This window comes from Hydra vulgaris, chromosome 06, assembly GCF_038396675.1.
Source record: "Hydra vulgaris chromosome 06, alternate assembly HydraT2T_AEP".
NCBI classification, from domain to species: domain Eukaryota; kingdom Metazoa; phylum Cnidaria; class Hydrozoa; order Anthoathecata; family Hydridae; genus Hydra; species Hydra vulgaris.
Genome location: NC_088925.1, coordinates 42,313,139 through 42,327,500, shown reverse-complemented (window position 1 = coordinate 42,327,500; position 14,362 = coordinate 42,313,139). Strand labels below are relative to the sequence as shown.

The 14,362-nt window shown below is 28.0% G+C and overlaps 2 protein-coding genes across 3 annotated transcripts in view; one reads left to right on the top strand and one right to left on the bottom strand.

The window, feature by feature from the left end:
* Window positions 1–14,362, top strand: part of LOC100211098 (uncharacterized) — a 54,301-nt gene that overhangs the window by 2,387 nt on the left and 37,552 nt on the right. The window lies entirely within an intron of this gene.
* LOC136081040 (uncharacterized) lies at window positions 5,689–7,367 on the bottom strand. The gene is made up of 2 exons (XM_065798359.1): window positions 7,225–7,367; window positions 5,689–6,949 (listed from the first exon to the last, which is right to left on the bottom strand). Exon 2 carries the CDS (start codon window positions 6,848–6,850, stop codon window positions 5,963–5,965), a length of 888 nt encoding a protein of 295 aa, XP_065654431.1. The 5' UTR covers window positions 6,851–6,949; window positions 7,225–7,367; the 3' UTR covers window positions 5,689–5,962.

The window sequence follows — 14,362 nt, the reverse complement described above, 5'->3', positions numbered from 1 at the left end:
AAAAAAAGTTATAATTTAATAATTTTCACAATGTTTTATTGTAAGTTATGATAAAAAAAAGTGAAAGCAAAAAACAAAAAAATAAGTATAAAAAAACAGCTTTTAAATAAACTTAACTATTTTTTCTTCGCAGAAAGGTTTATATATATATGAATATATATATGTATATATATATATATGTATATATATATATATATGTATATATATATATATATATATGTATATATATATATGTATATATATATGTATATATATATATATATATATATATATATCTATATACATATATATATATATATATATATATATATATATATATATATATATATATATATATATATATATATATATATATATATATATCATGTCCCAAAATGACACGAGTTTTTTTTAGTTTTTAGCTATTTTTAGATTTTCAATTTGTTTTATATGTATTTTTATCTACTAAAAGATAAAAAAAAATCAAAAAGTTTTTTATTTGACCCCCTGCCGCTCTTTTCTCTTTTTTTCTTGTTTTTTTTTCTAAAAAAATGACACTAAGGACTAAAATTATTTTTGATAATCAACTATGTTTGCATTTTTTATAATTTTCTTGCGTAATTTTGTTTAATAAAACTTAATCAAATGTTATTTTCAAAAAAATTGCATATTTGACCCCCTCATAACCCCTTTAAAGTGTTTTTACCGCAAAACAATCCTAAATATACTCCTTTTATAAATTATATTATTTATATCCAATATAATTAACTATTATTATAATTTAAAATAGTTTTGTAATAAATAAAAATAAAAATTCATTAAAGATAAATTGTCACCTGGTTTATGACTCCCCCCCCAACCTTTCTCATGACGTATGATTTTTTTCTGCCTAAATATGGAACTTTAAAAATTATAGTTTTTAATTAAAACAAAAAACTTGATAAATACTCAATTATTAAACAAAGAAGCAAAGAAATGATGAGTATAAATTAATAATATTAAAGCACTATGGGAATAAATACTAAGAAATTCAAAATCTCATTTTTTTAAAATCACAACAAAATAACAATATTTTAAAGGTATAATAAAAAAAAGATTGTTTAGAGCATATTTTCAAAAATTAAGTTTTTGAATTGCTTATTTATGTGAGGAAGAACTTTTGAATTGTTTATTTATGTGAGGAAGAACTTTTCAGCACGTAAAAGAAATTCTTTCTGCACTTCATCTTTCGTAATAGATGTTGCATAGTCTTGAATTAGTTTAACAGCCCTAATTGTTAATTGTTGTTGTTGGATTCTAATTAACAGTTCTGCTGTATTGTTTACAGATTTCAGTAATTTGATATGCTCAAACATGTGTTTAAAATTTGTGTTAGCTTTCCAAAACATTGGGAATTTTGCCAACCAACCACCGTCCTTGTTTGAATATCCGAATAAATTTAGAATGTTGCTTGATTTTGGTCCAATTAAATCAGTCAAACAAGTACTCTGTTTCAGAAAAGGAAATTGTGGAAAGCCTATCATAGAAAACAAGCACTCAGCTTCAGGAGAGGAAATTGTGGAAAGCATATCATGTTCACAGTTTTCTTTTATATTTTTCAGAATTGTTTAAGCAACTTTAGTTTTATCACGATCAGATACCTTATCAGAAAATAATGAAAGAGGGAACATTTCTTTGGTTAAATACCAAAGATGATGACTAAATGTTTCAAGGGCAGCAACAGCAACTTCATTGTCAATTTTTTCTTTATAAATAAGCATTTCTTTGTAGAATTCCAAGTCATTAAATGGGGCATCAACTGTGCTTGGGCACATAAGCCATATTTTCACATAAAATAGTAAAGTAAGTTTACAATACCTAAATAATTTCTCTATAAAACTTTCTTCATATTCTGCCAGGTCAATAAAAGGAAACATTTTCGATGTGTGCAAGATTGTACACATCCATTTAGCATGATGGAAGGCTTCAGGTTTGTGCCACTGTATATTTATTTGTTATGGATTGAGTAATTGCAAAGCAAGTTGACAACATTCTCGATAATCATCTCTTAATATTTTTTTAGATTTACGGTCAAGTAAACCAGACAAAAAAATTATTACTTCTACTTGTTTGGTCTTTATTACTGATTCTTTGATTTTTATTTTTTATAAATAAGTATCTGAAGTTAATGAAAGTTTAGGCCATGCCTTATTTTAAAAGTGTCTAAATGGCTCGCAACTTGGAGATCTACATTCTTCAAAAACTTTTAAGTAAACAGAAGACTAAACTCTTTCAAAAATATGGTGTCGGTAGGTGCACCAAAGTAACTTTTTATTAAAGTGTTCTTCAATTAAGTTTGCAGAACCATTTATCCAACCTGAATTTGATGGAGTTGTGTCAAAAATCATTGCCACAAGTGTTTTTTCTAGTTTCAATGCCTTTACAGCATCTATGGTAGCTGTTGCCTGATATCGCCCAGTTGTATCAGGAATCCTGGATACATACAACAATATCCTTTCAGGTGCACTTGGTTTTCCTGCTACTACAATAGCCAAAAGTTCCACTTTACCATCGACCTCAGGTATCAGCTTTGAACCCCAGTGAACGGAAGAACACATGGGTAAAATGAATATTTTCTTAATATCATCTGAAACTTGCTGTCAAATTTAATTACCTGATCTGTTTGCTGTACTTTTTGAGATATTTCATCTAAATTGTGACCTAATGCTTCAGCTGCAGCTAAAATAATCCCAGATCTTTCTCTGTTGAATAGATTCAACCTATCAGCAATTAAGGAAACTTTAGGGTTTTCTAATATGTTGATTTTTTCTATCTAGCAATAGTACTTTCTTCATTTTTACCATGAATTTTGTCTTAGTTGTCAAATGCTGCCTATATATAGAAACTTTTTTCTTTTATCTTTTCCTTTCTAGATTTCTTTTTTTCATTTGCCTTGATTTTATGTTTCTTTTTTTCCTCCTTTCTTTTCGCTTTCATAGCATAACTCTTGTTTAATGGGTCCAAAAATTGTTTTTTTAAGTGACGCTGATCTGAGAGAAAATCTGAGATCTGACTATTGATACTCCGCAGTTTATTAGTAATACTCAGAAGTTGAGCTGCATAACATTTTTTTTTTCTTTGCATTTTTAATCAAGTTCTCTTTAAAAAGATCTTCTTATTTTCACTTTTAACGGACAAAACTACACACAAAACTAAAGAAATTTTTTTTTTTGTTTGACACCCTTATATTTATATATATATATATATATATATATATATATATATATATATATATATATATATATATATATATATATATATATCTATATATATATATATATATATATATATATATATATATATATATATATATATATATATATATATATATATATATATATATATATATATATATATATATATATATATATATATATATATCTATATATATCTATATATATATATATATATATATATATATATATATATATATATATATATATATATATATATATATATATATATATGTGGGCAATTCCACTTTTAACTTAGGTTACACGCGTAACAACTTTATCAAAATATTTGCCTATTTAAACTGTAAATTTTTAGCTAATTTGTATGAAAGCTGTTAGTCTAAAGAATAACATAGTCTAAAAAGTTTTGAGTCTGGCCAAAAGAGATCGAAATTATTACTGAAAATGCCACTTAACTTACGTTACACGGAAAACAAGGTAAAAAAAAAAGATTCAACTTTCAGGTCAGATTTCTGCAAATCAGTAAAGCGATTTGTATTAGGAACTTTCACAAGATGTTGAGAATACTATACCAATTTTAAAAAACATATAAAAATTTATCAGAGCTGAATGACTAAGGAAAATAAACTTTTTTTTTCATACTGTGTATTTAACTTACGTTACATCACTTACGTTACCGAGCGATTATTATCGTAGATTTTTTATATCTATTATTAAGAGTTAGAGTTACGTAACAAAATAATCGCAAAAGTATTGAACTTATCCATTAAAAATAATTAATGTTTTTAAAAACTAGTGGCACTCTTTCTGAGTGATTTATCATAACATTTATGAAAGTTATCAAATCAAAAACAAATTTTCCTCAAGACCAAGAGCAACTTAAAAAATTATTTTAATATTACAATTTTTTTAGTACTTATTTGAGTCATTTAAATAAAAAATCATTGGTTTGTCGAAGTTTTTACTTACACTTTTTACGTTTATGCGTACTGCCTTATTTTCATTAGGTTGAATTTTTAAAATACTGCTAAGAATTTACATTTAAATCTTTTAGAATTTTTTTGACGTAAAAACTGCTATTACCGTTTAGGAGGGAGGGGGGGTTCAGGTATATGTGATTGTTTATGACAAGAAAGAAGGAGTTAAGAATTGACAAATATATGGTGACGTACTTTATGGATACCCCCCCCCCCCTTTAACTGCGTTCGCAAACAATATGTTTACGAAAAAAAAAGAAGGTTTTAACTGATTTTTTTTTATATTAGGAGAATAGCAAATAAATCTTTTTTATGTTACTTATATTTTAACCAAAATAAGAATACATAAACAAATAAAAAAACAATAATATAAATAATTTTAATCAAACATTAAAATAAAAGATTTTTTTTTCTTAATTCTCAATTCTCTTTTTCTTAATTTTTTTTTTCTTAATTCTTAATTCTCTTTTTCTTAATTCTTAATATAAAAAGTTCCTGTTAACGAAAAAGCGTAAGAACTTTAGTAAATGTTTTCACTACGTTACACAAATTTAAAATAAAAATGTGCATTAACTAAGCATTGTTATTCAAAACTTTAAATGTAAAAACGTAACATTTAATATTCTTTTGCATATATTATTAAAAAACTTAAGTTTTTCAACCAAATTTTAGAAAAAACAAAACTTTATCATGTTTTTGCTAACTTACGCTACAAGAAAATTGCTAAAGTTCTTTCGTTATTTTCTTGAAATATATGTATTTTATAAAGTATAAAATCTGACCAACAACAATTTGAACATATTTGCTCCATTTTCACGCTAAATTAATTACAATTATGTTAAAAAAAAAAAAAAAAAAAAAAAAAAATATATATATATATATATATATATATATATATATATATATAAATTTATCGTTATAAAGGTACCCAAAAGAGTCACTGATTACTTTAGGTAGCTTTAAAACAATAAGTTTTGATAACGTTTTTAATGAAATCAAGTTTTTTGTTTTATTTGGTGGTGGTAAAGATGCATTAGAAAATGCATTTTTATAAATACTAAGGGTCTGCATCTCGAAACTTTTCTTATTACGATATGATACGATAAGATATCGGAATGTGCGTATCGTAAGTTTTTTTATATTACGATAATATCGTAACCAAAAAATTTACACGATAAAGTTTCGATATTTATCGTTCAATTACCATAAATATCGTAACACATATCGTAACTCAAACGTCAACGATACTTATCGGTTCATAACGATATTACTTTTTCCGACTAAAAAAACAGTTTTTTTAAAAACCTAAATAACTTTAATAAACTTACTGACAAGTGCACTATTTAATGTAAAAAAAGAAATAAACAAAACTTTATTTGTAATTTTGATTTTTTAATTTATTCAAGACTTAAGCTGAAGCAAAAAACAACTAAAAACAAAAAATAACAATGTTTTACTTGATAAATTGTTGGCCTGACATGTTTAACATGTTAAGGTTTTTGCTTGGGACTTAATATAAGAAAAATATTAAAATTTAATCTTAAAGACAAGGTTTATTGAAATCACTAAATCACTATATGGCAAATTTTATAAACTCTAAGTAGTGAAATAGACCAATGACGCCACTTTGGCAATGAACCAATTTAAGTTAGTCATCCATTTCAACTGCTAATGTAAGAGTTGAAGTAAAAGGTCCCTGACTTGAAGCAGCTGAATTCTCAGAGTCATTGGTAGAAGCCTCTTCAAACAATTCTTTTTTTTTATCCTGACTGGTTAGAAACCATCTTTTGATCTGGATCTTATGGTAGTTTTGCTGAATGTACAACAATTTTTCAACTTATTCAGGCTGCAATTTTGTTCATTTATAAGAGATAATTCCACCACCGGCACTAAAGGCTCTTTCTGAAGATGCGGAGGAAGCAGGTACATATAGCCATTTTTTAGCAGCTTGAGCAAGGATAGGAAATTTGTACATATTTGCTCTCCAAAATTCCAGCACGTCCACACCAATAACCCCTGGGAGTTTTGAAATATTTCCCATTCAGTGGCAATGTCCGACTTTGCAGGTGGAGCCGGACTAGAATAGGAAGTCATAAGTGCAGGAACTTCTTCCATTCTAACATTATAGAAAGGATCATCTTCTGAAACATGACCTTGGATTTCAGCATGTTCATTAAATAATCTTGTTGCAGTAATCCATTCCTGATAAGCATTAAATTGAGTAATCAGTGCTTCATAGGCTTCATGAAGTTCACCCAGTTTTTTCAAAGCTCTTTCCTTGTACAAGGGGTTAAGAAAGTTGGCAACTGAGTAAAAAAGGTTTTGACAACCAGTGTCCGGAAAACGAACATCCAAGTTTTCCACCAATTTTTGGTGAAACATCTGTGCTGTTGGTGATGCCCCACCAGCCTTGATGAAATCCAGGCATTTGTGCCTCAGTGTGTAAATGTTTAAGATAACGAGGTGAATGCTTACTTCTTTGTCAGCAGAGAAACATTCTGAAATCTCAGCAACTCTCCTCAGAATAGGCAAAATTTCATCATAAAGATTGAACTCATCTTCTGAAGGAATGACTGAAGCTAGTTTGGTGTCATCTTTTCTAGGAATGTCTCTAATGGAGCTGAGGATACGACGCATTTTCGCAATGCTTTCCAACATCATAAAATTTGAATTCCAGCGTGTTTTCACGGGAGTGATGATTTTCACATTTTTCAACTTATCCTTGCCAACAACATCACTGTCATCAAGCAACAGCTTTAGCTAAAAATTAAATAGAATTATAGGAAACATAACATAAAAGATGATTAGTACTATTTACTATTATTAAAAACTGATATTAACTATGTTATATGTTTTTACTTTTTAAGTGTTAACACTTCTATCATTAATAACATCAGTTATTAATGATAGCTATCATTAAAAAAATTTTGTCACACAAAGTGTACTGAGAAGTTTAAATTGCGCTTGTATTGTATAAAACTATAAACTATATTGCTATAAAAGCTAAAAAGGATGTTAAACTAAAAACTAGTTACTTCTTTTTTAATTCTTTGCTCAGACAAAGATGACTTATGGCATCTTGATCTTAGTTCAGTTGCTCTTTGTATTGCTTCGTGAAAATCCAAACTGTCAAAACCTTTTGTTTCTTTGATAGTTGCTTTAACTGCCAAATTCAAAAATGATCAACACACAAAAGAGATGCATCTACAAAATTGCACTTGTTAATTGCCGCCTCCATATTAGCGGCTGAATCATGGACACACACAACGGACGAAACTCCATTATTTCGGCCAACTCTAAGACATTCCTGAAAAGCAAAGTAAAATTAGTTGTTTGCTTTTTGATATTTTAAAATACAAACTAATACTTTTGTTGTTATTTTAGATATAAATGAAAGTATTAATTTGTGCCATTAATTTTAAACTAAATGGCGGGTTTTGCTATTTTGTAACAAAAAGTAACTAAATAATTCAAACGGTTAACTTAATTTACAGAAATTTAACCTAATAAAAATAAAATACTAAAACATACTTATCCAGCGAAGAGCAGTGGCTTCAGCTGAATGTTGTCCGGAAAACGGAAAAACTCCAATCATAAACATCTTTAACCGGAAGTGTTCACTCACATAGTCTAATGTACTGGCTTGGTATGCATTATTATTTCTGCTTTGCCGGAGGTCAGTTTAGATTGCAAATCCAGCGGTCTTTGGCAATTCCTCCTTTAGAATGTCATCCACACAGATTTTCACATTTTTGTACAACAACGGCAACCTAAAGTTAAAATAAAAAATTAGTTATTATTGGTATATTTCGTTACAAATCAATTTGGTTACCTACTAAGAAAACCAAAAAAAAATTGGTGTGGATTGGTCTTAAAAAAGTAGCTTTTTAAAAAATTTAGTTCTCTTGGAACTCCCATTGAATTAACTCCCCAACCCAAAATAAAATTTATTTAAAACAATTAAAATTTTGCATACTTGAACCGGGAGTATGTTGTTGCAGTCTTCACATTCATTTTTGGGTTCCATTAGCGAAAAAAATCTTTAAAAGCTTCATGTTCAACCAAAGAGAATGGCAAATTTAAACGGGCCAAAAACTTGACAATTTCTATGTCTCCTCTAAGCTGTTCACGGTCTTGTGGCTTGTATTTGACTAAATGCTTTAGATTTTGGACCTTTTCTGCTGATGTTCCGGAAAGTCTTCCTTGTTTAACTTTACTGCCCAACACTAATGGTGCCTTATCTTATCTGACCTGCTCATAAGCCTCGTCTTGATTGTAGGTCTAAACATTAATATGAAACCTGTTAAAATACCTAATATTGAAGCATTCATCAGCATTTATTGAAAATTGATATTTATCGTTAAATCTTGTTAAATCTTCGTATTGTATTAGTAATAATAACTAACACATATGAAAATATAAGTTAATATTTAAATTAAAAAAGTGAAAACGTTTCTAAACTTTATTGCACCTGTTCTAACTCATCAAAAGGAACATGGCGCTTTTTCTCAAGAGCTGCAAACGGAACAGGATGCTTCGTTGTCAAATGTGATCTCATGCCAGATGTGTTTCTGTCCGTCAACTTGCAAATTGCAAAACAATACTTGCATTTTGCAGTAACAAGTCGCTCTTCATCAGGTGTAGTACTGACCCCTTCATCAAAATGATTCCGAATTTCGTTCCTTGTCCTTGGCATTCTTCATAATTTTGTTCAATTAAAATTTTAATACTAATTCAAACTAAAATTTTAACATCTTTTCGTTTTTATTACAATTAGCTAGTTAATTTCGGTTCAGTAGAACCGTAATTAAAACCGTAACCAAAACCAAAAAAAAGTTATTTTTAAAAAAAGTAACCACGAAAAGAAATTAAACTATTTAAATGGTGATTTTAATTTTGATTGTTTACAGTATGACGTCAAATACAACATTAAAAAGTTTTATAATGACTTATTTAAAAACGGAGCGTATCTCTTAAAAAAGGAATCATTAAATGCAATATCATAGATCATTTTCCGATTTTTTTCTCCATAAATACAGATACTAAATTAACACTAGATAAAAAAAATAGCTTTTGTAAACGCATTTATAGCAAAGCAAATTTAGCATCATTTAATGACCAATTACAAATGCTTCATTGGCACCATATTAATCATTTTCAGGACGCCAACTTAGCTTATAGCAATTTTCTTAAAACATTTATGATATTTATGACGCAAATTTTCCTAAATAACAAACCCATGGATAACCGATGTGCTTAGAAAATCTTCCACAATTAAACAAATTATATATTAAGTACATGAAATCCAAATCAGTTGAAAATAAAACCATTTACAAAAATTATGCTAGAGAGTTCGAAAGAAAATTTCAAAAAAAAAATCTTGACTTACATGAAAAAAAACAAACAACTCAAAACGCACTTGGTAAGTTTTATAAGAAATCACTGGTAAAGCTAAAACTAAATCAGGCGCTTTGCCTAACGGTATTAAAGTTAATGATAAAATTTTATATGCTTTAAGCAATTTTGCAGTTGAATTAAATTAGCATTTTATTTTAGCTAACTTAGCAAAAACTATTCCATATACTGGTAATTCTTTTTAATTTTTACCTCAAAAAACAACAAATCTTAATTGCATTGAAATATCCTATAAGGAATTTGAAGCTGCTTTCAAAACGATTAAACCAAATAAAGCAATAGGATTCGACGGTATCAACGGAAATGTTTATATAAATTTATACAATATTATATTTAAAATTGTCTTGCGTTAGCCAAGGAGTTTTCCCTGATCAACTTAAAATTGCCAAAGTAAACAAATTTTGATAGTTGTTGCAAACAACTATCAAAATTATTAACATATATATATATATATATATATATATATATATATATATATATATATATATATATATATATATATATATATATATATATATTTGATAATAGCAACAATAATCTTCAAAAACTCCATAACTATGACATTTATTTATCATTCAAATTTGTTTGAATAAATAAATATTTGAAAAAATAAAATAGATTTGTTTTTGTACTGATTTATGGGATATTAGGCATTTAAACAGGCCCGGTTCTAACAGTTTTCTATGTGTTGGCGAGATGCAAATTTGCCGCCGCAAAAATTAAAAATGCAATAATTTCCAATTTGAAGGAAAATAGAAAAACACTGAAAATCAAACTTTAATATATTTTTATTTTATTACGAAAAATTACACAAAAACAAAGTAAATAAAAAAACTGAATTTATACAAAAATAAAAAACAAAACAAATTCCATTCATGAAAAAATAAAAAACAAATCGTAATTAAAAGTGAATTTTCCTAGCTTTTAATTCTGCGAAATCTTTAACCAAATCTTCTATGTCCAAATGATCAGCAATTTCTTTCTCGATGGAAATCGTAGCTAGACCAACTAAACGATCTTGACACATTTGTGATCTGAAATAGGATTTTATTATTTTCAGCTTTGAAAAGCTTCTTTCAGCACTAGCAACTGTGACTGGTAACGTTAGTAGTATGCGAAGAGCTATCGAAAGGTTTGGGAATACTTCGACAACATTAGATGTGTAAATACATTTTAATACACTTTTTGGATCGCTATTGGAAGTATCAAGTCGTCTCCCAATAGCTTTAATTTCATACCAAAGTTCGACCCCGTTGATATCAGATTGGCCATCAGACATAAGCGCTAACTGCAAGTCCTTACAGTGTTTCAATAACTCATCATCCGTAAAGTGTTTGCTGCCGATATTGTAAAGAAACCCAAATAACTCGTTATATTCCGATAATTGCGTAAATCTTTCATTTATTGCTTGAATTGCGATGTCCAATATTCGATTGAAAAAAGATACTCTGAAGTTTTGTTCTGGTGATACTATCGGTTCATCACGACCTTCGTATAGGAATTGTCTACTCTTTCTGCGTACGCGTACGGGATCATCCACATCAAATCCTTCAAAAATTTCTAGTTCAACTGCCAATTTTTTTGCATTTTCAACCATTGCCAATTTTTTTGCATTTTCAAACTTTTTTTTACTGTTTCTTCTTCGCCAAATCCCAAATGTAAAACATGTATACAAACAAACGCTTTTATTACTATATTATTTATTTGAAAAAATTAGTATGTATTAAAGTTCCCGTAAAATACAACGCCGCCTAAGCAAAAAATTTGTGGACAAATAGGAAATGTTATAATCTACAAAATCCATAACTTTAAATTATAAAAATGTAGTGAGTACGTAGAAGAACTTGGAAATTTAAAAAAAAAATAAAATAATTTCTTGTTACAAAAAAAAAATTAAAATTTTTTTTTTTTTTTGGGAAAACACAAAATAAATTAAGAAAATGCCGCTCTAGAAAAGTGCCGCCGTCGGCTGTCGCCGACGTTGCCTACGCTTAAAACCGGGCCTGCATTTAAACGATCAGTATGTAACATGATTTGATAAAAAATAGAGCATGTGAAAATATTTTATTTGATGATCGCTTAAAGAATGATTTGAGAATAGTAACTTGATTCAATTGTCACGTGATTTCAATTAAAAATTACTACAATTGTTGCAATTAAAAATTGATTTACCCACAAACGATTAAAACATCAATATAATTAGGAAATCATCATGACCCCATATATCAAGTTAAAACAACAAAACTATTTTCCGCAAATGTTTCTTTTATATTTACGAAATTTGTCATTTCTTAAATTAGGATTTTCTTAAAGCATAGGACTTTGTTAGGTCACACCACGGTGTGTTTCTATTTAAAAAACTAAACAGTTGGATTGTTCTCCTATCCGCCTGAGCCGTTTTTAACAATTTAATCTAAAAAATGGCATTCAAAATAAGGCGATTATTAATTTTTATCAATATTTTAATCAATAAATTGAGAAAATATATTGCAAAATAACTTAACTTAACACTTAGTTATATCTAATACAAAATATTGTAAAATATCTAATATAAAACAACTTAATATTTAGTTATATTTAATACAAAATATTGTAAAATATCGAAACCAAACGATATTTTATCGGAACGTATCGAATCATATCGAAACTAAAAAAATATCGTTATACATTTTTTAGCGACAAATTATGCGATATTTATCGCTAAAAGCCATACTGATATCGTGCATGTCGAAACCCAAACGATATTTAATCGGAATCATATCGAAACATATCGGGTCATTGCAAATCATATCGAAACCCATTATCGTAAAAAATATCGGTTAGTTTCGATATTTCGATAACGATACGCAGATGCTTTATAAATACTACTCAGGCCCGTAGGAACAAAAACAATATTGGGGGGTGGGGGCAGTACTACCCCGAAATAGTTTTAAGGACCCTTTTTTTTTTTTATTCATTTTTTCAGTCAATTTCTTCAAAATTATTTATTCAAAATATTATTGGGGGAGGAGGGTCAAATGCCCCTACTGCCTACCCGGTTGCTGCGGCCCTGCAACTTGACATTACAACACTTTATGTAAACATAAGAATTAATGCTAATAGTCATTTACAAGAAAACCTTTTGGAGGTATGAATATACCAAAATAGTAGATTAACTATGCAAAATTAAAAAAGCAGTCCATCACATAAATTAACTTTAAAACAGGCTTGTGAAACCGAGCCGGAATCAGAACCGTGGAGTCTGTGTTTTTTTAGTGGAGCCAAAGTCGCAAAAATTGAGCAGCTTTAACCTCTTGTGTTTTTTTATGAATGAATAATATTTTTAGACAAATATTATTCATTCATAGTTTAACTGATTTGTTGAACGAATTATTTATTGAATTTTTATTTTTATTAGCTTTAATAACAGTTACAGTCTCGCTAAAATGTAATAAAAATGCATATATTAACGATTTTGTATTCAACAAATTATTATCCTTTGATAACCAAAAAATGCGTCTTGTTTAAAAGTTAGTTCAGTAGATTGTCAAAACAGTGGCACTAAGTTATAATATACTAAGTAGACAAAATGACATTATTGCAAACATATTAATTTAACTATTAAAACATACTACAACAAAAGCATTTACAGTTTCGGTAGTTAAAAATGTCATAAAAATGAAAATGATTTTTTAAAGACCATTACTTAATACACTTTATTAAAAAAAACAAAAGACAAGTAAATTATATATGGAAATATTCTCACAGAATTAAATAACTTGTTTTATATTATTTTTTTATATTGATATTATGCTGTTAAATATTTAATGCGCGGTTTAACAATTGAAGGTTATTTATATCTTAAGAATTATGCTAGAATTGATTTTACTAAGTAATCTTGTTTGCTTGTGAAGAAGCGTGCCTCTATTAATTAGTTTCGTTAATTTTGACAAGGCTCATTTGTCGCGTTTGTTTAGTAATCAATACTCAAGCCAATGATTGGTTAACAGACATTTATTTTAATTACATATCAAGTCACATGATGTGTTTCAACGTTTTTTTAGTTATATATATAGAAATATAAATAGTTATATATAGAAATAAATATATATTTGCCCAAACATTTTCATTTTAAATGAAATATGTGATAGTAAAGTAGTGATAGTAATACATTCACCTTGTAAACATGAAAGTTAATTAATAATTAAATGCTGTTATTGATTTGGATTTGGATAAGCAAATGTGATCAAAAAATACGCCAAAATTTGCAATTTTTGTTCATTAAGTCTGGGAGCCGAAGCCGGGAGCTGAGCCGGACATATTTTGAAAGCTGGGACCGTGTCGTAAAGGTACTTTCGGCTCTGCTTTAAAGCCTGAATTTTATCCAAAAAAGTAATTTTTTCAGTGTGTGCGTGTGTATGTGGAGGGAGGGGGAGGGCGTACTTGATATTCTATTTTATAAGTTGCTTTCTACCGATTCAAGTGTTACTATAAAGCATAAGTAAAATTTTTTTACTGATTGTCCGGAGCAACATAAAACTAAAGAGCATGTTTCTAAAAGAAGTTAAGCTGCATTTTTGTTGTTTTAAGAAGAAAAAAATTCAAATATTCATCAAAGTATTTTTTAAATTTTAATTAATAATTTTATAATCCTAAAAACGACGGTGAACACGTTTTTAAAATTAAGAATCCGAATATAGAAAAAACTCAATTTTGGAAAAAATGGACCAAAAAACTTTTTAGAAAAACGCTCTTTTATTACATTCTTCTTAAAAACGC